Source organism: Acanthopagrus latus, chromosome 21, assembly GCF_904848185.1.
Source record: "Acanthopagrus latus isolate v.2019 chromosome 21, fAcaLat1.1, whole genome shotgun sequence".
Classification (NCBI taxonomy): domain Eukaryota; kingdom Metazoa; phylum Chordata; class Actinopteri; order Spariformes; family Sparidae; genus Acanthopagrus; species Acanthopagrus latus.
The window spans coordinates 27448925-27472114 of record NC_051059.1 but is presented as its reverse complement, the minus strand read 5'-3'; the positions used below and the strand labels follow the sequence as shown (position 1 = coordinate 27472114).

General features: G+C 45.1%; 1 protein-coding gene across 12 annotated transcripts in view; it reads right to left on the bottom strand.

Moving 5' to 3' along the window:
- LOC119010645 (discs large homolog 1-like protein) overlaps positions 1-23190 on the bottom strand; it is a 98668-nt gene that overhangs the window by 42495 nt on the left and 32983 nt on the right. For 11 of the 12 annotated variants that reach the window (XM_037082959.1, XM_037082962.1, XM_037082961.1 and 8 more), the window contains one exon: positions 2010-2174. In XM_037082959.1, coding sequence (XP_036938854.1) covers positions 2010-2174 — 165 coding nt within the window. Of the gene's footprint in view, positions 1-2009; positions 2175-12288; positions 12686-23190 lie in introns of those variants that run through there. The other variant, XM_037082960.1, reaches the window with a different exon arrangement.

Below are 23190 nucleotides of genomic sequence, written 5' to 3'. Positions count from 1 at the left end.
CTGACCTCAATGTGCATCACACAAGGATGGAAACCCCTGAAGTCAACACAGTAGAAATATCCACCTGTGAAATAAAACCACTGAATGTGACGTCTCAGCTAAGGGAGAGGAGGACATTTACCATCCAGTAAGAATAAGACGCTGAGATGTTTCTGTCTGATACCTACTGAGCCTGTTTTTCATTGTGTTCAGGACTTTTCAGAGTCACAGCTCGTAATGGTAAGCTGTTTGATTTTCATAGGATTTTACAGGTTCCATGAATTTAATACAAGTTCATTAATCCAATAATACCCTGACGTGATCTGGGAAAAGTTCTGAATTCTGGCGCTGAGTCGACGCTGAACGTCCCTGAAATATGAAATGACTCCCTCTTTAACTGAGCTCCAACAGCTGACAGGGATCCACTTCACACTGACACACAAACAGGAGACAACAGTCCGATCTGAGCAGCGACAGACACAAACACAGCAGCAGCTGACGGTGGCAGCATGGAGGAAGGCGGCATGAACAGGAAGCAGAGTCATGTGACCGAGACAACGCCAAATTCTCCAGGTTGAGCCTCCAGACAGTCTGGTTCTGTTCTGGCTTTAAAAATCAGTGATGAGCTGAAAACACAGAACTGCTCAGTGTCACTTCAGCCTCTCAGGGAGGAACAGTAAACAGTCTGACAGGAAACAGGAAGATTTGATGTTTCAAAGCGTTTTTGTTTTAAACAAGCATGTTGAAACTGTTGGACGAAGAGCCACAGGTAACTTCAGCTGGTTTAAATGTCAGAATAGTCTTTTAAAGTCTGTCATACGTGACGTGTGACAACATTCTCACTTTACTTCATCTCAGTTCAGCGTTCACTTCCTGTTATACCGAAGTTTTCACCTGGACTCACAGGAAGTAAACAAGTGTTCACCTGTCCAATAGAAACCTGACTGGAGGAATTTGACAGGTGTGTTTATGTGTGTGTGTGTGATGGCATCATGACAGGACACAGTGTGATGAGCAGGAGCAGGTACAGGTACAGGTACAGGTACAGGTACAGGTACAGGTACAGGTACAGGTGTGAGCTTCAGAGCAGTGTCACGGTTTTAATGAACCACATGGAGGCGACACAGACGAGCAACCTGCATCCTCCCTCTGTGTGTGTGTGTGAGTGTGTGTGAGAGTGTGTGTGTGAGAGTGTGTGTGTGTGTGTGTGAGTGTGTGTGTGTGTGTGCCTGTGAGAGTGTGTGTGTGTGTGTGAGAGTGTGTGTGTCTGTGTGTGTGTGTGTGTGTGTGTGGGTCAGGATTAATTCACCAGGTCAGTTTTCATCCTCGTGACTGAAATGAGTTTATGGGGAAAGTGAATGATGAATTTCAAATGAAATGAATCCAGAGTGAATTAGACCTGACCCTGATCTGTGTGACTGACAGACACAAATATATTCATTAATTAACACATAAATACGAATAAATAAATAAATGAATATGTGATAAAAACTTTACTGGCACCTGAACGACTCCAACAGTTACAGAAGATCAGCGTTTAATATCTGTGTCCACCCCATAAATCCAGTATCACACCGGCTCTAATAAAACTACCGGTTTCTGGCTAACTGCTGTTAAATGTGGCTGGTTTTTTGGGTAGTTAGCTGAGTTAGCTGTGCAGTTAGCGGTCCTATTTGCTGACTCAGCTCTGGGGTGCCAGGGGTCCGACCCGTTACACAACCACCTGATTTCCAGTGTTGTATTCCCTGTGGTCAATCTGACCTCCGTCGCCTCAGAGCAGGTGTCGTTCAACGCTATTGGCTACCGTAAACGCCAATCTATATCCACAACATGTCCCCCCAACAGGGATTTCAGAGGAAGTTTACAGGACATGTGATGACGTGCGGATCTTCCCAGTAGGAAACATGTTGACGGTTAACGGGGTCCGAGCTGCTTTAACATGGATGCCAGTAAAGTCTCTGACTACACAGACGACACATGAACCAACAGACGGAGAACAGACAGGAAACGAAGCTGACTCTCCCTCCTACCTTCATGGGTGAGATGTGAGCGTGGGTGACGTATCCGTGCACATTCTGGATCTGGGACAGGTTCTTCTCTGCTACCTGGACCAGCTCTGCTCCGACCGCCTCCTCCGTGAGCTGGGGGGAGCTCTGGTCCTGGGGGGACGAGTCCTCATCGTGGTGCCTGTACTTCTGTAACAGGAAACAGACGAGACGAGGGTGAGGAGGGCGTGATGGAAGGATGAGAGGGCGGCGATGCCCTGAGCTCTGACTGACAGGCGGAGGGTGATGTTTCAGTTTACATGCAGCTGACAGCGTTTTTACATCAAGACCAAAAGTCCACAAGTCACTGAACTCCAGACGTCTGCAGTCACAGATCGACCTCGGAGTCATTTTTAGAAGAAGTGTGAAAACACCTGAAGGATCTGCTCGTGTTTCTTAAGGAAGTGAAGTGACTCACAGTCGCAGCACTTCAGGTCTCTGATGGGACAGAAACTCTCCTGGTTGAATCAACAGAACAAAACATGAACCAGTGTGTCAGAAAAGATGTGAATCAACACTACAGGAAGCCTGCGGACGTAGAAACTGAAGGAGAGGCGTCAACTACGATTCCCAAGGTGCATTTCACTGACAAACATCCAATCACAGAGCTCCAAATTAAGTAGTCTGAAACAAAATTATCTTTCAAAGACATGAAAACAGAATGAAAAACAAAAGTGAGCTGATCACAGATTGAGTCCAAACTAAATGAACTAAATATGAATCAGTGTGTGAGACGTTTGTGTTAACGAGATTTAAACAAAGTAACCCGAGTGAACCAGCGTTTGTGTTTCGTACAGACGGACATGGTGATGATAAAATGACTGAAAACACAACGATCACTGCGTTTAATGAGTAACTGCAGTAATCTGGACGCAGCTGCGGGTGCAGATGTTTCGGGTTTTGCTCGTGACAAACATTCATCCTGCTTTTCTTCGTCGTGAGACCTGCCGTCGGATTAGAGACGCCCTGCAGCGCTGCAGTAAGAACCTCTGAGGAAACTTTCCACAGCCACTTCAAAGGGTTGTTAATCTGGATTATCCGGCGCCTGATTGGCTGTGGGCTGGTGGTAACCATGCAGCCCCTCCAACAGACGTAACTTCACATGCTGCTCCGATCACACGCGGATCATCCAGTTTGATTTATATTCATGGTCCTGTGGTGGAGGCTATTTTTATTTGTGTAAATTGAGTGAACTGACCCTTTAAAGTCTTCCACATTTGTTTCATCTGCTTTGTGTTCCTGTTCAGAGGGAAGACGGCGGCCTCACTGTGACAGCGCAGTCTGCACAGAGCCAACAAACAGCGTTTGAAGGGCAACCTCTCATTCATCAGGCTGAGAGGACGAGAGCTGCCAGCACACTGATTGAACATTTGCTTAATTCATGAAGGACGACAGCAGCTGCCAGAGAGGCGGCCAACAGCCAACGCTCTCAGATCCAGAGGTGTGAATCTGAACAAACACTTCAACATTGACGAGGTAAAAGTCTCATCAGTCCCAACGGGACAGACGCCAGAGAACAGCTCGCATGTACAGTCATGGTGGAGTCCGATCTACCAGGTTCTGTCCTGTTTCTAACCCATCAAAGGCTAATAATGAAATGATGCGTATCTGATCGCTGCACAGAGTTGTGTGCTCGTCGACACCTGAACCAGCCTTGTAGGTCGAATCAGACACATTTCAGGTGTTGGTATTAGTATCCAGGTACGTCTGACTGGGGAAAACCTCCGACTGTGAGCGCTGATTAGCTCGGTTGGTAGAGCAGGCGTCCGGTGTGCAGAGGTTTGGTCCTCGCTGCAGCGGCCTCGGGTCTGAGTCCCGGCCCGGGGCCCGTTACATGTCACCCCGATCTCTCTCATCCTGTTTGTTGTCAGCTTGTCAGCTGTTCTATCAATAAAGCCATACAAAGGCAAAAAAAAACATGTCAGATGAGGACAAACTGGAGGAGGCTGCTGGGAAGACAAACATCAAGATGCCCTCGCTTAACCTGCCGACACATCCACCTGACCCGGACGGGCGGGTCGGGTGATGTGCAGACTCCAACTGATAAACACCTGGTCAGTACCAAAACAGTATGGACGTTCAATACTCTGATTTAAAACAAAGGAAGATTACAAGTCTGTATCGACCAACAATCACTGAGAACTGCGTCAGTTTATTGTAACTGATTAAATGTCGGAGATTCATGAAAATACACGTCAGATTTCTTTGTGTTCCTGCAGTTACTCCTGTCTTTTATGTCTCCCTTCCTGTCGTCTTCATTGTTGGGTGAACCACTTCCACAGTGTTCACGCGCTGTGTTTAAGAACCAGCCCACAGTCTGTCTTTTGTTCCTGATGCAGCCGTTCACACCACACGAGATATTTTTAGGAAACACTAGAGAGCGACGTTACACAAACCGTGGCTCTGCAGGAAACTCAAGAGCAGAAAGGATCCATGTTCTCGTGTCTGTGAGGAGATATTCCACAGGAGAAACTGATGTTTTAATCACAGTTCAAAAAGCATCTTCACATTTTTCTTTTGAGTTCAAATCTGAAACAAACCAGAATCAAAGGTTCACCGACTGAACACATCAGGAAACAGCTTCATATGTTCACACAGGTTTGACAAAAGAGCCAGAAGATCGTCCAGCGCTCGGCAGTCTTTAAAATGTGTAATAATCCTGTGTGCTGATCATTGTTCAGCAGCAGTACCGAGTGTGAGAAGGCTGCCTGACGCTGCTCAGACAAAGCAGAAATCACACATTTCTCTTCACACCTTTTGACCAGCTCAGAGAAATAAAGAATCTAAATCTGAATCGAATCCAGAACTCAGCGTTCTCCGTGTTCTGCTGCAGTGAGGAGGAAGCGAGGCGTCTCTGGGGGGAACAGCATGTTCAGCCTCACACGGATCATCAGACAGAACCTGAACCGACACTGTAACAATCACACACGCTGATCCGTGTCTTTGATCCGGACCGGAGGAGCTGCTGGTGGCTGCAGGTGAGGTTCAGGTGTTCACGGCGGCTCCTCCACAGGTGAGCTGCTGCAGCATCACTTCTGTCAGAGCTGAAGAGCAGAGAACGACACAAAGACGTGTGTCTCTCTTCTCTCCTCTCATGGCAGCACTTCTGGTTTGTAATTGTCATTATCAACGTGAAGTGAAGCGACACGCTCAAGTTTCTATCCAACAGGTGAGTGAAGAACACCTGAATCATCTGAATCATCATCAAACGTGTCGCAGCTCTGAATGTACAGACAGTCACAGTTTGTGTTAATCACATGCTGTCAATCACTCCACCGGAGGACGGCTGACTCATTCTGTAGAGAAACGTTCTGACGTGCAGCTCAGTCTGGTTCTGTGTTCACTGACACCAGCGACACCAGAACCTCAGAGGAACTGGTTTCACTGCTCTCCTCTGGAGCAGACCGTCAGGAGGTTGTGTGTCCTCATCACCATTCAACAGTGTAGCTGAAGGAATCATTCAGAAATATTCCATAAAAGATCCCACAGTGTTACTGATACTGTTCTGCTGGGACTGGAGTTCTGACCCGGAACAGCATAAACTCAGACATCAGACACACAAGTTTGACTGATCAGTGCTACAGTGTTTCAGTCACCACACGATTTAAGACTCATCAGACTGTGGAAAAACTTTAAACATACTGGAAGCCACGAGTCCAAATATCCCAACAGAACCGGACGGAACATCGTGACGCTGTCTCCTCTTTTACACATCAGTTTTTATGGTCAAGAAAACTGAATCACTTTCATTTTCATTTAAATGTCTTCAACACAATTTTGGAAATCACAAAAGCTAAACTTCTGAGTTTAACATTAAAATATGTAGATTTAACATCCACAGCTGCCTCACAGCTTCATCATCACACTGAACTTCACTCATCTGCAGTTTACTACTGAATTAGTGTCGTTAAAGTGAAATAAAGTTTATATCCAGTTTCAGAACATGATCGTCCTGCCACTCTCAAATCACTCACAGGCAGACGCCATCCGACCCAGAACCAGAACTATCGCTGACTGATCGGCAGGAATTATTTTAATTTAACAGTGTTCATATTCAACAGGCGCCTGTTTGACCCTGGAAACTCAGACTGATCGAATCTGCTGCAGTCACATGACGCGACTCAGCCAATCAAATCTGTAAGATGATAAATAACCAAACACCAACCAGACAGAATATTTGGTGAAAACGACAGTTTTTATTTCACGTGCTACAGTAAGTTTTCCTGTAGTTTTTCTACTTCCTGTCGCTCTGATTGGAGGAAACACTGGCTGAAAGTTCACAGACTGAATGAGAAGTTTCTCCTCGATGACGACGCTGCTCTGATCACTGATTTCATTACTGAGGGAGGACAATCATGTGCCGGCCACAGATTAAAACAGGAGGGCAGATTGGAGTGGAGGAGTCGAGCTGATGCCTTCACTGTCCGCTGTTAATAAGAGTTACCACTGACCCATGATCTAATATCATCCATTAAAGAGTCTCAGCGGGACCATATAGTGACCCAGTGTGGGACTGGGAGAGCTGGGACCGGACCGGGAGAGTTGGGACCGGACTGGGAGAGTTGGGACCGGACTGGGAGAGTTGGGACCGGACTGGGAGAGCTGGGACCGGACTGGGAGAGTTGGGACCGGACTGGGAGAGTTGGGACCGGACTGGGAGAGCTGGGACCGGACCGGGAGAGCTGGGACCGGACCGGGAGAGCTGGGACCGGACCGGGAGAGCTGGGACCGGACCGGGAGAGCTGGGACGGCCATAGATCTTATTGAGTGAGGGTCAGAGTGTGTACGCACATGAGTTTTGAACGGACACACAAACAAAAAATCCTTTCTAATATATCTTCATGTTTCGGTGCTGGGGAGGACTGTGAACGCCAACCTGATTTTATTCTGCAGTTCACGACTCAAAGCGGCTGAGAATAACTGATCTAAACCTTCAACTTCACTGAAACCTGAATGATCCCAAATGAGTTGAGCATCTTTTTGTGCATCACAATATCAACCAAAGAGAACCAAACAGAACCGTTCCAGGACCTGTCAGACGACACAGATGCAGACAGCAGCATGTCTGTTTCAGTTGGCTCTGTTCTTTGCAACAAAAAATTAAAACACTTGAGTTCCTGTGATTTATCAGGCAGTAATTTCATAAGTTTGCTGATCCTTTGTAAAGTAAAGTTCACCTGCCAGCCACATGTTCAAGAAGCTGCTCAGTCAAACACCTTCACATCCTGCGGCTGCTTCATCAAACCTTTAGGTGACTTCCAGGTAACGACGCTCCCGACGGCGCCCATGAGCACAAACACACAGCGAGCTCTGCGTGCACGCTGCCTGACCACAGAGCGGCAGATGGAGAAGCATCGGGAGGCTGCAGGCGAGCGGAGGCGTCACGACACTCCAAGGAAACACAACGACAAACACGAAGCAGCGACAGTGAAACAGTCGGCCTACAGGTTCCACTCTCTGTGGTCACAGCGCTGCAGCGCCTCAGCCCACACAGCCTAAATCTGGCTCTCCGGACGCCTCCTGTACATTCATGTTAACTGTTGGCATTAAAATTTAAACAGCTGTGAAAGCACAGAGAGAGCAGCGGTGAAGTGGCCGACGCTGTGATCGTCCTGTGAACACATCACAGGTTCTATGGCTGCAGCAGCATCATGTCAGAGCGTCCTTGAGCGAGACACTGAGCCCACTCACTGAGGACGAGGGCAGCACGGATGGAAATCTGCGTGTAGGAGGCAGCGGGGAGGTTTCCAGTGATGACACTGTCTGCCTCCTCCTCCTCCTCGACAGCTCTCAGAGAGAGGAGGAGGAGGAAGAGGAGGAGGAGGAGGAGGAGGCACAGTGCCGACTCCTGCCTGCCAAAAGCTGCTATAAATAGGAGCATCACCATGGAGCGGATGTAGCAGGATGTTGAGGAGGAGGAGGAGGAGGAAGAGGAGGAGGAGGGTTTCTGGATGATTCAGAGATGTGATGAAGAGGAAGACAGGGAAGAAGATGGGAACAACCAGGCGAGGAATAATCTCTACAGTCTCTCAGCTCACCGTCTGTTCTGTGTTTGTCAGTCAACTTGTGAGCACCGACAGAAACTCAAGCCACAAAACGCTTCTCGTTATTATTTAATTATTAATTCTTCCACCGAATGACCAGAAATCAGAGGACATATCAGACACACACTGAGATCCTGTGCAGAGCTGCAACCATCAATCAACACAATCAACTCCTCTGATAATCTGAGTCAGTTAGTATCTAAAGTCTAATCTGTCTGATCTTCTTTCCTCCTCTGTGACGGTAACATGGATACAAACGAGACATTTGATCACAATTTTCTGACATTTTATAGCTGATTAATCAATTAATCAAGACAACAGTCAGATGTATGAACAGTGAAAATAATGGTCAGCTGCAGCTGTGATGTAATGAGATCTGTTTCAGTGTGTTTCCTGTCTGCCTCTGCTGCCATCTGTCCAACAAAGACACCTTCAGTCTGCTCATCGTCACTCAGCTCCAACTGAATCAAGATAATCTGAGCATGAACAACAACGTCTGAGCTCTGACCATCGAGACATCGAGCAGGCAGCAGTCCGTCCACACAGAGCTGGTGTTTCTCATGTTGGGGGAAAAGTCAACAGTAGTTTTTCTTCATGTAACGTTAATTATTTTCTTGTTGCTCAGTTAGACGAAGCCCAGACGCTCAGTTTCATCTGTGTTTTCATGGACTGCTGGTCGCTCGCACCTCGTCCGAGTTTAGAAAAAGGAGTGAACGATGTGATTTATAGGAAGGACACGAGGCCACTGGGCTTCCATTCTGGAGGTTTTCAGGATAATGTCAGAACTGAAGCCGTCAGATGAAACACAGGGTGCAGCTGCATGATGTGAAGACTACACTGAAGAGGAAGATGTAGAGGAGAAACTGAGACGACGGCACACGTAACCAACAGAAACACTCACATTATTTCAGTCCTGACAGTCTGAGAGGAAAACACCAAACGTGTACTTCAAACATTTCAGAGGGAAATGTTGTTTACTTCGTAGGTTCAGACTATTTATAGAAAACATCAGGCGTATTTTTATGGATTAAACACACATCATGTCATCTCTGCCACTAGAGGTCAGATGTAGTTTGATGACGTAACGAAGTCGCGTCCAACTCAGATGACGACAGTCACGTTTTAATGTTTTCTTCACGTTTCTCTCCGACCGTCTTCTGGAGGTTTAATGTCGACTAATGTGCACAAGAAAAATTATGAATTGCATCTTTAATCTACATAATTAAGAGATGGTCACTGCAGTATTTCTACACTGTTGTGTTCCTGCTTTACTGAGTCCTTCCTCCACCACACACTAAATACTTGAGAATCATCCAGCCTTAATATTCCTCTCAGCGCCCTCCATGACTGACAGCAGACTGTAAACAGCTGCATATTGACGAGCGGTGGGTTCAACACGTGGAGCTCGGCCCCGGTCAGGTCCTGCCGGGTCGGTCCGGATGTTTTTAAATCAAAACATAATCTGATGGGTGGTGACTTCGTCCCAGCTGGATGTTTTAGAAATGACAGCAGCTCACTTAACACTGTACGGCTCCACAATTGATAACTTCCGGGACAATCTATCGGATGTGTGGCAGAGAAAGCAGTCGATGGCGGCAGATCAATAGGACTTAATTAAGACTGGTCAAACTGACACAGAGCAGAAGTCACAGCAGAGCGGTTAATCACAGGCCGGCGCTGTGGGAGCATTTCAGCCCGACCAGTCTGAGATTTAAGAGCGTCATCGTGCCAATCCCTCAGATTAACAACACACACCAATCACATCTGATCCATGCAGGACAGGCAGCTGTAATCTGAGCTGTCGACATGATACTGTAACTCCGACCCCCTTTCAGGCGCTGAGTGACGGTCCAATCAGAGCCGGGGGGCACGAGGTCAACGGGGAGGTTCATCTGCAGTGGACCAGAGTCCAGCAGAGGCTTTGGACCACACAGTTCAGAGAGGTTAAAGGTCAGACGCTGCAGCCTGAAAGGGACGATTTCATGGAAGCAGGACGAGATCAACATCAGGCGGACACGACGCTCCGCTTCTGAAACACTTCAGGTGGGACATGAAGTAAATACAGAAAATATTAAACACAAATATCTGAACTACACGACTACAACTGTGACTCAAGACTCAACATCAAAATTATCACAGTATGATGATTCTTGTGTTGGATCATAAAGTATCTAAAACAGACAGACCAACACTCATTTTAACATTTCAAAGTCAAACACTGTTTGAAGGCTCATCTTTAAAGTCAGTATCTGAGAGTTAATGGTGACGAGGTGAGAATCAGAGCTGCTCTCCGTCAGAGTTTCTACAGTAAACCGTCTGCAGGCTTCACTCAGCCTCCATCAGCTGCTCTCATGTTCGCTGTGCTGTTGGTTCGTTGGTGTTTCCCTGCACAGCACATGTTGACCACACATGCACGTGCCTGCCAGCCTGCCACTGACGCTGCCCGACAGCCAATCGCGCCTCAGCGCTGCTGCAATCACAGCCTCCCATTGGCCGGTTCAGTGAAGCAGAGACGACAGGCGGCTGGGGCGGCCTATCGTGACGCGTCAGGTCAAACAGTAAACACAGCCGCTCAGCGACGAGCGGTTAACAGAGCTTCTTCCCCCTCAGCTGCCGTCTGACAGGCAACTACAGCAGAACCTGCTCTGGATTTTGGTCGATTTAAGAGTGTGAATGAAATGTTTTGTGATGGCAGCTCGCTCGCTGCCCTGCAGGGTTCCTCAGTGTCGCCCACACCGTTTCATCTTTAGTGTCCACCCATCTCCGCTCGGGAACCAGTTTCACTTCTGGTATTTTGGTCCAGAAAACATCAAATCAAAGCTGCAGAAATCGTCCTGATTTCCCTCACGACACCGCAGCAGCTGTGATAGAGCTTCAGTGTTCAGGTGTTGGTGGAGAAAGCTGCTGTCAGATGGATGTAAACCGTCAAACCCGTCAGCTGTAAAACACTCAACATGTTCGTGTTGATTGAAAGAATATTTTTGGGAATATTCTCATAAATCAAAAAGCGGCACTGAGCAGACAGAAGCGTCAGTTATGTTAATGATGTTCTGATGATTATTATCACATCACTCACTGCTTTCATTGTCACGTTTAAACGCTTTCAATTCTCAGATTATGTTCAGTGTTTTTAGGAACCTCTCAGGTTTCAAGGGACAAAATGTTTGTCGCCAGTGAAACTGGTTTAGATTTGTTCTCTGATCCAACTCGAGTCGTTACTCCACATGAACAAAACCACCAAATAAAACCCGAGTTGATACGATCACACATTCTTCAGCTTGTTGGAATGACGTCCTGTTAGAGCTGAAACGATCAGTCGATTACCTGATCACTCAATATTTATCGTTAAAGTCAGTTTTTAAGTAACAAACCCACCAAATATTCTCTTGTTTCATCTTTGTCGCAAAATGACAAAACAAGCAACTTTAAGACGTGTGGATGAGCGTCAGCTGCAGCCTGAGCATCTTCAGAAACCTTCAGAGATCAAATGTACAGCAGATGACAAATAATGTCTGATCTCGTCTGAATTGTGACCTGAATCACACATTTACAGATGTGAACTACGACTGTGGAGACGTCATTAGAAGCCTGAACAGCAGGAGTGTAAGTGACGCTCACTTTTCTGTCTGAGTTCAGGAGAGTGAAAACCGAGTCGCACAACATCAACAGGAGTTTATGTCCAAACTTGACTCAAGCCCGACCAGGTCAATGTGAGCTGAGGGAAGAACTTGACAGCACCGTGTCGGTCGACTGAATGTATATAATCACATATAACTTCTGATTAAACGTGTGGAGGGCCGAGGTCGGCACGCCAGATGTTCCGGCCATGTTGATCTGAGCGAGACGATGTGTTTTGACGACACTCAATAATATTTTATCATCTTTACAACAAACTGCGACTTTCTAGCAAAACACTAAATTTGATGAACGCAAACCAAAAATCCCCAAATTTCTAGTTTCTTGTCGTGAACCACGTTTTTGTTTTTCTGGTAAAAAGGTCCCATGAGGAGAACCGGAGGGGGCGGGGCTTCACCGCTGTATTAGAGTACTGTGAGTAATCAGAGTACATTTAGTGTAACAAAGATGAAGTTTAGCTTCAGTGAAATGTTTCGGACTTCAGTTTCTACAGTCTGAAGAACCGAGCCCGACGCCCCGGCTGTGACCCCACCCCCCCAGGTGAGGACCTCCCTCTCAGCGGCGCTCCAGATGTTTCCACCCACCTTGCAGCCGAACATGAGGGAGATGGTGCTGTTGGTGCAGGCCACCTTGCAGTGGCACAGCATGGGCGAGAAACAATCCACCTTCTTCTTCATGCCGGGGGACATCTTGTCGGAGCCGGGGCAGTTGGCCGACAGCCGCCTCCTCCGGGAGCGCTGCCGGCTCCTCCCGCGCCGCCCGGCTCCGGCCGTGGCTCCCCCTGCACCTCCTCCTCCGCTTCCACCTCCATCCTCTCCACCTCCTCCTCCACTGCTGCTGCTGCTCCCTGCTCTCACCATCCGCCCTCATTCCTCGCGTCGCTCCATCGCGGCGGGGAGGAAACGACTCCCAGAGCTCTTCCTTCATTCAGGGAGAACCTCCCCCCTCCTCCTCGCTGCTGACCCCTCCTCCTCCTCCTCTTCCTCCTCCTTCTTCTTCTTCTTCTTCTGGTAGAATATATTCCTCTCCCTCTTGACCTCCTCTCAGGCGTTCGCCTCGACTCCTCTCTCCCTCGTTCTCTTGTTTTGCTCCTCTCTCCCTGTTGCGTTCTCCCTCTCTCTCTCTACACTGACAGAGTGGTGATGATGATGAGAGCCGGGGCGAGCGAGCGCTGTGTGTGTGTGTGTGTGTGTGTGTGTGTGTGTGTGTGTGTGTGTGTGTGTGTGTTAAGCTCTCCTCTGTGGGGGTGTGATTGTTCTCCAGGGAGGGGGGGAGCGAGAGAGGTTGGTCACATGACTCATCGGAAACGAGGTGGGTTGAACGAGAGAGAGACAGAGAGAGAGAGCGAGAGAGAGAGAGAGACAGAGACAGAGAGAGAGAGAGAGACAGAGAGACAGAGAGAGAGAGACAGAGAGAGAGAGAGAGAGAGAGACAGAGAGACAGAGAGAGAGAGAGAGAGAGAGAGAGACAGAGAGAGAGAGAGAGAGAGACAGAGAGAGAGAGAGAGAGAGACAGAGAGAGAGAGAGAGACAGAGAGACAGAGAGAGACAGAGAGAGAGAGAGAGAGAGAGAGAGAGAGACAGAGAGAGACAGAGAGAGACAGAGAGAGAGAGAGAGAGAGAGAGAGAGAGAGAGACAGAGAGAGACAGAGAGAGAGAGAGAGACAGAGAGAGAGAGAGAGACAGAGAGACAGAGAGAGAGAGAGAGAGACAGAGAGAGAGAGAGAGACAGAGAGAGAGAGAGAGAGAGAGACAGAGAGACAGAGAGAGAGACAGAGAGAGAGAGGGAGTGGGGGTGTATCCTCAGGGAAGGTAGAGTGATGTAGGACAGAGTCAGTGATGTGGAGGAGAGGAAGAGGAGGAGACAGAAAAAAGAGGAGAAGGAAGAAGGCAGGAAGAGGAAGACAGAGGAGGAAAGGAGGAAGAAGGGGAAAACGAGTCGATCACCAGAGAGGAAGAGGAAAAAGACGAGGAAGAGGAGAAGGGGAAAAAGAGGACCAGAGGAAGGGGAGGAGGAAAAAGAGGAAGAGGAGGAGGATGAATCAAGTGAAGAGGACACAGTAAGAGGAAGTCAACGAGGAAGAGGAAGAAGGAGAGGATGAAGAGGAGGTGTGGCCTGCACGGTGTCAGTCACCTTCGGATCAGGTCTTTATAGAGGTTTTCTAGAATCAGCTGTTAGTTAAAAACACGTCTCTCTCTTTAAATCTTTACTAACAAACTGAGCTGACAGACAAACGTTTGACGTGTCTGAGCTGGTGTCTTCTGACACCTGACGGCCTCAGACGCCTCAGCACCTGTCAGCCCACCTGTGTTTCCTCCTTCAGCATCACAACAGCTCACAGCTGTCCCGCCAAAATAAAACTATACACACTCAACTTCCTGCAGCTCTGCCGCCTGATGTCAGCGACTGTGCATCAAAACACCAAACGTAAAGACACGGACTCTTTCTGTCAGCGGACTGGACTGAGATCTCTTCATTATTGAGGAACCGAATTTAACTGATGTATTATTTAGTTCATATCCGACTGAGTTCAGTCCCACAGTTCACATCAACACCTTCCTCTGACAACGTTAACACCTCAGATACACGTTATTCAAATATTTTTTGTATTTAAGATGAAAAACTGCCACTATTACAGAACTTCTTCTACTGGAAAGTACAGTATGAAACTTCTGAATAAATGTGATTTGATTAATATATTATCTATAAATATTATGCAGATTATTCCTGAATCAAGGGTCAATCATTTTAAGATTCATATCATGAGGTAATAATATCAGGTAAGACTAACTTTGATTTAAATATCACTTTCATACACAAAAACATAATATTTCAATACATAAAACCATATCAAGGTAAACAACATAAAAACATTGAGGGTTAAATATAATTATAGAAGTTGTATAAAGTACAAGAACATTATAAGAACAGGACTTGATATTATAAATATTTTGTCATCCTTGATAATTCTGATCAGGTTTGGACACGTCAACACTTCTCATGTAAAACAAGCGAGTGTACAAGAATATCTCAAATAGTAACAGTTCATTTCTATGGAAATGTCAAAAGAAATATTAAAAATAATAATAAAGATGTATAGATATTGAATTTTTCATGAGCATTGTTGATTTCAGGTCAGTTTAACTGTTGAATATTCACATCAGCAGTGATCACGTTAGCTGCAAACGAGCCTCGACGGTCCAAAACACACACAACTCATCACACAAGTTGCTGGAGAGAAGGCTTCAGCGAGTGATCAATATCAGAGAAGATGGTGATTATTTGTCTGTTGATCGATCACCTCTTAACTTGGTGTTGATTGATGAAGTGATTGTTGTTCTTCAAATCTGAAACGCGCATTTAACAAACCCAAAAAACACCCACCAAACGTCTGCAGACTGAACGGGGACGACCTCGCAGAGACAGGAAACACCACCTATCTGATCACTGTGTGTGTGTGTGTGTGTGTGTGTGTGTGTGTGTGTGTGTGTGTGTGTGTGAGAGAGAGAGATAACAAGGCGGATCTCATCTCGGGTGGAGACGTCAGGAAGCTGAGAGATTCCTCCTGAGACTGACGACAGAAAGAACAGAGAGAGTCGCTCTGTGTCTCTCATCTGTTCGTCTCTATCTGCCGGCTTTTAATTGGTCTGTTTCTGTGCACAATACACACACACACACACACACACACACACACACACACACACACACACATCCACCCACTGTCTGTCTCTGTGTGTTAGTCATTCAGAATGAGGAGGAGATGAAAGAGGATGTGAGAAGTGAGGAGAGAAGAAGAAGAAGCAGCTCTCTGTTTCTTTACATCAGATCATGTTGAAGCCGTTTTCTTTAAAAACTGAGAATCTAAATGTTTTTATGAACATGGTGCTGCTCACTTCAGACCACATGTGACATTTTCATTCATTATAACACGGTTCCACAGACAAATATGAATACAGATGTAAAAAATGATGGTTAAACTGTAATTAGACGTAGAAACAACAGAAGGATCAATACATTCATCTAATCAGTTCATCTTTGAGTCCAAGTGGACATTTGAGAATTGAGAATTCCCTCTAAAGATGCTGCGTTCACATGTGGGTGGGGTGGAGTGACGGAGGGACGGAGATGCTGGAGGCTTACTGTAACTTACTAGAAATTCTGTTTTTATAAATTAATTAATATAAACAGAAGCAAATAAAACAAATACCAGCGTGAGTCACATTTTATGAATTAAATTAATAATGCTTCATTTTTTAAAATCATTTTTGGTGCATTAAACCAAATCATATTTATTTATTTTCCTGTACTCATGTTTTAATTTGGGCTCGTCGATCACGTGGTTTCAGACTGGATTGGAATCGGACCTTACATCCCTGACATCACTTTGCTGCAGTGACACTATTGGTTGAATTTGAACGTGGACCCAAGCCCGATGTTATTTCATCTTTTTACGTCAGAGGACAATTTGCAGCAGAACGCAGACGCGTGCGTAACGTTACTCTGGCAAACCTGTGGACAAAATGTCTGCAGCGAGTAACATCTGCAACACGACTGTGTCGCTTGGGGGGCAAATGAGCTGCAGAACGTCGAGATGTCGAGATGTCGAACGTGTGAAACAGACGAGCAACACGTCCACGTCATCTTACATGACAACATAAAGAACATGTGAAAGCAGTGGATGATATGGAGGCAGCGAGCGTGGCTGCGTCTCACACACTGCAGCTGCTGTAATGAGGGTCTGCTGTCACACTGCAGCGTCACACACTCACCTGCTGACACCAGGAAGGTGGAGGCCAGTGCTGCAGAATAAGGAAGAGCCATAAGAAAGTATTTACTTTGTTTCAACAATATAAAAAAATGCAGGTACTTTTTTTCTTATGGCAGCTGTATTATCTCAGAAAATATTAGTTAAGGCTGAGTATCGGATCAGGACTCAGTATCTGCAGACACTAAATATTAAAGGACTCAGATCAGATCAGGGTGAAATAAAACCTGATCTCCAGTCCTCCACATCCACCTGTGGTCCAAGTGTTGCCTGATCACAATATACTGTGTACAAAGAGCCGGCAGAACCAACTCAAGTCTTTCACCGTTTTGATTCCCTTATTACTTTTTATTTATTTCCACACTTGAACGTGTTGGAAACTGTTATTAGGGGTGAAATAAACGAGTTCTTCTACAGCTTCTTAAAGAACAGAGTGAACACAGACGAGCCTCATGAAGCTTCTGTTCAAGTCACTTACATTTTGGACAGTTTGCACCAATTAGCATCAGTCTGGGTGTGTTGCTGCTGCAGCGCCTCATTATCAGAGCCTGAGTCACACACACAACCACAACCACAACCAACCACACACACACACACACACACACACACACACACACACACACACACACACACACACACACACACTGCAGTCCAGCAGTGCAGACTGAGTGTTTGCAGTGACAGTGATAACAGCTGACAGGTTCAGATGTGACGGCCTCCTTCTAAATTTACTCTGCTGCTTTTTACACATCGCTCATCTCACACACACACACACACACACACCCCCACACCCCCACTCTAGACTGCTGTGTGTGTGTGTGTGTGCGTGCGTGTGTCTTCAGGTGGACCTGATATGACCCGGCCCTGCTGGCTGTGGGTCAGGTGACAGTACATGTGTTAGTTGCAGTGCTGTGGTTCTGATGCTGTTATCTGTTGTCCGTCAGCAGGTAGCCGTTCTCACTGTGGTCACCTGCGTCTCATATAATCCACTGATCTCAGGTCAGCATGTTGTCCAGCTCACAGCTGTGCAGTGGCTCCACCTGCTGGACTCCTCCAGACACAACAGCAACAAGAAATCCTGCTGCTGTTTTCCTCTATGTTGAAAATGTGTTTTCCATTTTATAGATGATAACAAATAGTAACTCTGGAGGAGTGAATTCAAATATGAAGCAGTGATATTTTAATGACACGTTTGGGAGGCTCGTTCAGACAGGACAGGTGGAGGTGGGAATAAACTCTTCACACTATCACTTCCTACCTGTCGCTACCTCACAGCACCTGCTCACTCTCTTTTCTTATTTATCGTCATTTTGTTCCTAAATCTGATCTTCCACTGAATTTGTCAACATGTTCAGGTGATTCAGGTCTTACCTCACAGATATCACCAGTCATCAATGACATTAAGTCAACTCATTTTTGTTTTTCAAGTGTTCTGATGTTTCATGTTTAAATGTGCAAGTGACACATTCTCTAGATAAAAAATTCACTAATTTACATAGATTCTGTTTAAAATTAACATTAGAGTCAAAGGTTTGTAGAGAGGAAACTTTAGATAACCATTTTTATCAGAAAATACTGTCAAGATAAAATACAATCTATGTACTCTTCAGATCAGGGTCACACGATTATCTGCCTGGCAGATTCTCAGAATCTGTGAAGTTTCAGTCAGATTGCTGATAATATAAATAATTTAAAACTGTTCTTCCTTGGCTCTGATCCGACATCCTCTCACCTCACGTCCCGCCCACAACACCATCTGATTGGTCACATGTCACAACTAACAGCCGGTAAACAGAATCAGAATCTGCGAAGTAACTAGTGACTAAACGTGTCGAATAAATGGTCGTGGAGAGGAAGCATGAAGTCGTAGAAAATGGAAATACTGAAAGAGTGAATATTGTAGTGAAGCACAGTAACTGATTAAACTGAGCTTTAACTGAGTTCATCACTGGTGGTTCCATCAAATAGTTTTACTGCAGACATCAGTCAAGACTATATATATATAAATATATATATATATATAAATATATATATATATATAAATATATATATAAATATATATATATATATTTATATATTTATTTATATATATATATATATATATATATATATATATATATATATAAATAAATATATAAATATATATAAATATATATAAATATATATATATATATATATATATATATATATATATATATATATATATATATATATATATATATATATATATATATATATATATATATATATATATATAAATATATATATATATACACACACACACACACACACACACACACACACACACACAAAAAATAGATAACAATCTCAACATTTCCCAGAGCATGAAAACGTGTTGTCATCAGAACCGAACCAGAACGTCTTCAGGGCTGTTAAACACTGTAAAGTGTCTGGCAGCACCAGAGAACCCAGTGCAGGAGGAGCAGACACACGTGTCCAGCAGGGGGCAGCACACCATCACACAGCCGCCCCTCCTCCTTCCTCCATGTTCTCTATGTTTCCCCCTCAGTTGCCAGGAAGAATAACAAGGAAAATACTTCAGAATCTCATGTACTTTATACCAACTGATATTAAACTAAAATATTAGTGGTAGTGACTGTCAGCTTTTAGTTAGAATACACCCTCAGAACAAACTGGAGACGTGTGTGAAGGCTGCAACAGCAGATTATCTGAGTAGTGTCTCCCCTCAGTGTTGCTGTTTGTGACGTGTCTTAGAGAAAATTAAAGTTTGCTAACACAAAGTCTTCATGTCCTGTTCAGTATTTCCTTATAAAACCGGCTCAGATGAACCAAAGTCACCGGTTATATTCTCTGGCAGTGATGTTTCTTCTCTGCTGCTGTTGTTCATGTTGTCTTAGCTTAGCTTCCTCAGCAGAGCTAACTGGCTAACTTAGTTCCAAGCCTGCCTGACACTTTGAGCCCAGCACAGAGAAGTTTCAGTACATCAGTGAAGGGAAACAACAAATCACAGTCGGGCTAAATCATCACTCACGAGCTGCTGAGTGGATGCTGAAACATGACAGTTGAACTCTGGGCTGATGGTGAAATCTTTATCAAAGTTTTGTCTCCCATGTGATCTGGAACAATCTGTCATCTGTGTTTGAGGTTCTAACTGTGAGTTTCTGTCCACGTAGAGACCTCGACTGAGAAGACGGACAGAAACAGTGACCAGCAGATTGTCTGCCTCAGAGATTTTCCTTTTATAATTCTATCAACACAGATTTGTTGAAGAGAGTTCAACAGCCAAAGTTCAACATAACAGAAAGAAAAGTCCTTTATCCAGATACTTCTACTGTTTTTCAAGTCCATTATTATCAATCTGTGTGATTAACCTAACAGACCTGTTCATCGATCTGGACTGTCTCACCTATACCTGAGGCCACGCCCCCTCTGCTGTTAAACATTGGGCTGTTTACAGTCTGACGCCTGCTTGTGTGTTTCTGTCCCTCAGGACTGTCTGGCAGGGACTTCTTGTCTCTGTGTCCACCCAGATGGCGAGGCGTCCCCCTGAGGTGGGGGAGGGAGGGGGGAGTGTGGGTTCATCAGAGCTGCTTCGCCAACATCAAAGCTTCGCCATCAGATCTGCGGCATTTCACTGCCACTCCCTACCCAGAATCCTCGCTGCTTACAGGCTTCACGGAGAGGACAAATGACTCAGATTCACGTAGAATAACAGAGATAATGTGATCATCACTGATGGACTTATTGGAGGAGCTGCAACCGATTATCGTTTTAAACTGGGATTAATCCACAGCAGCGATGATAAATGAATTAACTGGCAACCATTTTAAAACACACCTGAGGATGTCCCAATCAATCAATAAAGAAAATGATCAGACTGAAAGATAATGTATTTATCAGTTGCCGGTTTGAATCTGGAATCATCCTGTATTACTTTAGTTTCAGTCAGTCTGAGCTGAACATCATTTGATTTATTTGCTTTGTCTGATAATTTACCAGATTGTTTTAGAAATAACAGTGAAAAATGAGTTCTTTATCTAAAAATGTTAGAGAGTTTTTGGATGTTTCAGACTTGTGGATGAATCTTTGACCTTCAATAAGAAACTTACAGCTACTTACTATAACATCATCCTCAGTGTTGTTACAGCTGTAATCATTCCCTTCATTTACTGACATGTAGATCAGCTGAAAGGTCAATGAATCAGAACAGAAAGAGACTTTTTCAGAGAAATATATGATCCATTGAACATGAACAACTAAAGCAGCTCATCACATTCTGTGCGGAGCCTCGTCCACGCCGCAGACATCCTGCTACATCACTCCTGCACGTGTTCATGCAGTGCAGCGCAGCGCGGCCAGTCGATGATCTAATGTTCCGTTTGGAAACTGCAGGCACATTAAATACAGCGATCGCCATGATTTACATGAAATACAGGTTTTATTACAGTCTAAAACCATCAGATCAATTGAACCTGCTCAGGGTCAATGTGACCAGATATGGACGGGACATAATCAGTCAGATCAGATGAGATCAAACCGTCTGAACTGAGATCAGACCAGGCTGCAGGTTTCAGGGGAAAGTGGCACATTAAAAAGCTCCCAGCAGAGCAAAAGGCGGAGGAAGTCAGAGCTCAGTGATCTGAAGCAGCGGAGTCAATCCAAACGTCGAGCACTTCCTGTCAGCACAAAGAGAGCTCGATTCACGAGAGGCTGCATGGAAACAAAGCTGCCGGCGAGGAGAAGGAGGCTGCAGGCTGAGGAAAGCCTCACACTTGTCCATTTGTCCTGCTTCTACCACAACGACTTTGAGGACAACGTGTTCACCTGCTGCCTCATATATCCCACTAACATGTGATGAAGAGATAATCAGTGTTGTTCTCTTCACCTGTCAGAGGCCATAATGTCACACCTGACCAGTGTAGAACTTCTGGTTATAAATGAAGCACAGTGTTGCTGCAGAGACGCTCCGGCCTACAAACTATTGTCTCCACACGTAAACAAGCTTGTTACAGGAACAGCAAACTCAAATATTTATGTATATATTTTTTTTTTAATTTTCAGTGAAAATGAAATTCAAAACTTCACATTCACACTAAAACCTCAGACTTGTATCTCAATATCTTACACAATAATCACAGTATGATTATTTTTTGTTGAACACGGTTCAGCTCGAGCCTCTGAACTAACACCACATTACATCCTCACATGTTGCTCATATGGCAGCAGAGTGGTACAATAAGAAGCATTTTTTTTGCCAGTGATATCATTTTATCATTTTAAAGGGTGCAGAGATAAATGACAGCTGAGCACGGAACCAATGATGTGTCAGTCAATAGTTTCAGAGACAGAGCTGAAAGAAACACTGGAGTCTAAAATGTCACCAAATTGTGACCTAACCCTTTAAATTAGCCTCTCACAAAAGGAAGAGTAAATGACAACAAAGACTTCAAACTTTGACAAACCTACAAACCACAGGGCACACTCAGACGCTCACGTGGGTCCACGAGCCGAACCCTAGAATCAACGGCCAACCATGAGCTGAAGGAACTCGACTACACGTCATCTTCTTTGAAAACAGAGGAGGAGATCACAAAATCTAAATCTAGTGAATGGCTACTGTTGAAAATAAACCAGAGCCACAGTGAGGTAAGTTCTGACAGAACAGCAGACCGAGGCCCGTCCTGCTGGTTCAGTGGAGACAACATCTGTCCGTTGTTCTGCTCCATGAAGGATCACTTTGATGAAAACAGATCATGTTAACTAAATTGACTTTTCTTCATCTCTCTGTGTCTCTCTCTCATCTCTCTCTTGCTAAAAGCCACAGAAACACAAAGAGGAATCCATTATTCGGTGAGCGCAGGCCGCTGCAGATATGACAGCTCAGTTTAATATGCAGCAGAACCACAGAGGTTCTCCATCAGCATGAATACCAATGCAGAGTTCAGAGAGGCAGAGACCCGGGGGAGACAGAGGATCAGAGGAGGAAGAGGAGGAGGAGGAAGAGGAGGGAAAATCGCTCTGCTGTCAAAACCACTGCAGAGGAAACCGTCACACTCACCACTGTTCACTACACAGCCTGCAACAGGAGAGCAACAGGAGGTCTGATATGTGGAGGTGAAACTAACTGAACAGAGATGTTTTCACTGTGGAAGCCAACAGAGCGTCAGCTGATTGTTCATGATGGCAGCAAACAATAAAACATCCACACGAGGCGAAGGAGCCTTCAGTGACCGAGACATACAACAATCCTCCCAATACCAACACAGAAATCCCTCTGGAAAACTGTCAATTTAACTTACAACGTGTCCTTAAAGAGAAATGCTATCAAACAGATAAATCAATGATCAAAATATTTGGCAGATGATTAGAAAATTGACAACGTATCTGTGAATTATTTGTTGGACATTTGTTCAGATTGTCTGAAGTATAAAATATTCAACATGATGAAGTTGATAATAAGCGAGTCATCGGACAGCTTCTTCTGTCTGTCCATGATCTAAACACCAGAATCTACTGGCACTGAAGAGGGCTGACTTCACTTTGAACCAACCATCCACCAGAGATCTTGTCAGACAAACTCAATACAGAACTCCCTTTGGAAAACTGCCAATTTAACTTCAAGCTTTTCCTAAAAAAAAAACAAAAAAACAAAAAAAAACTTGACATCACTGGAGGTCAAAGGTCAAAACATCCAGACAGAACACTTTGCAAAGAGGCAATTTCCAACTTGTCTGTTTCA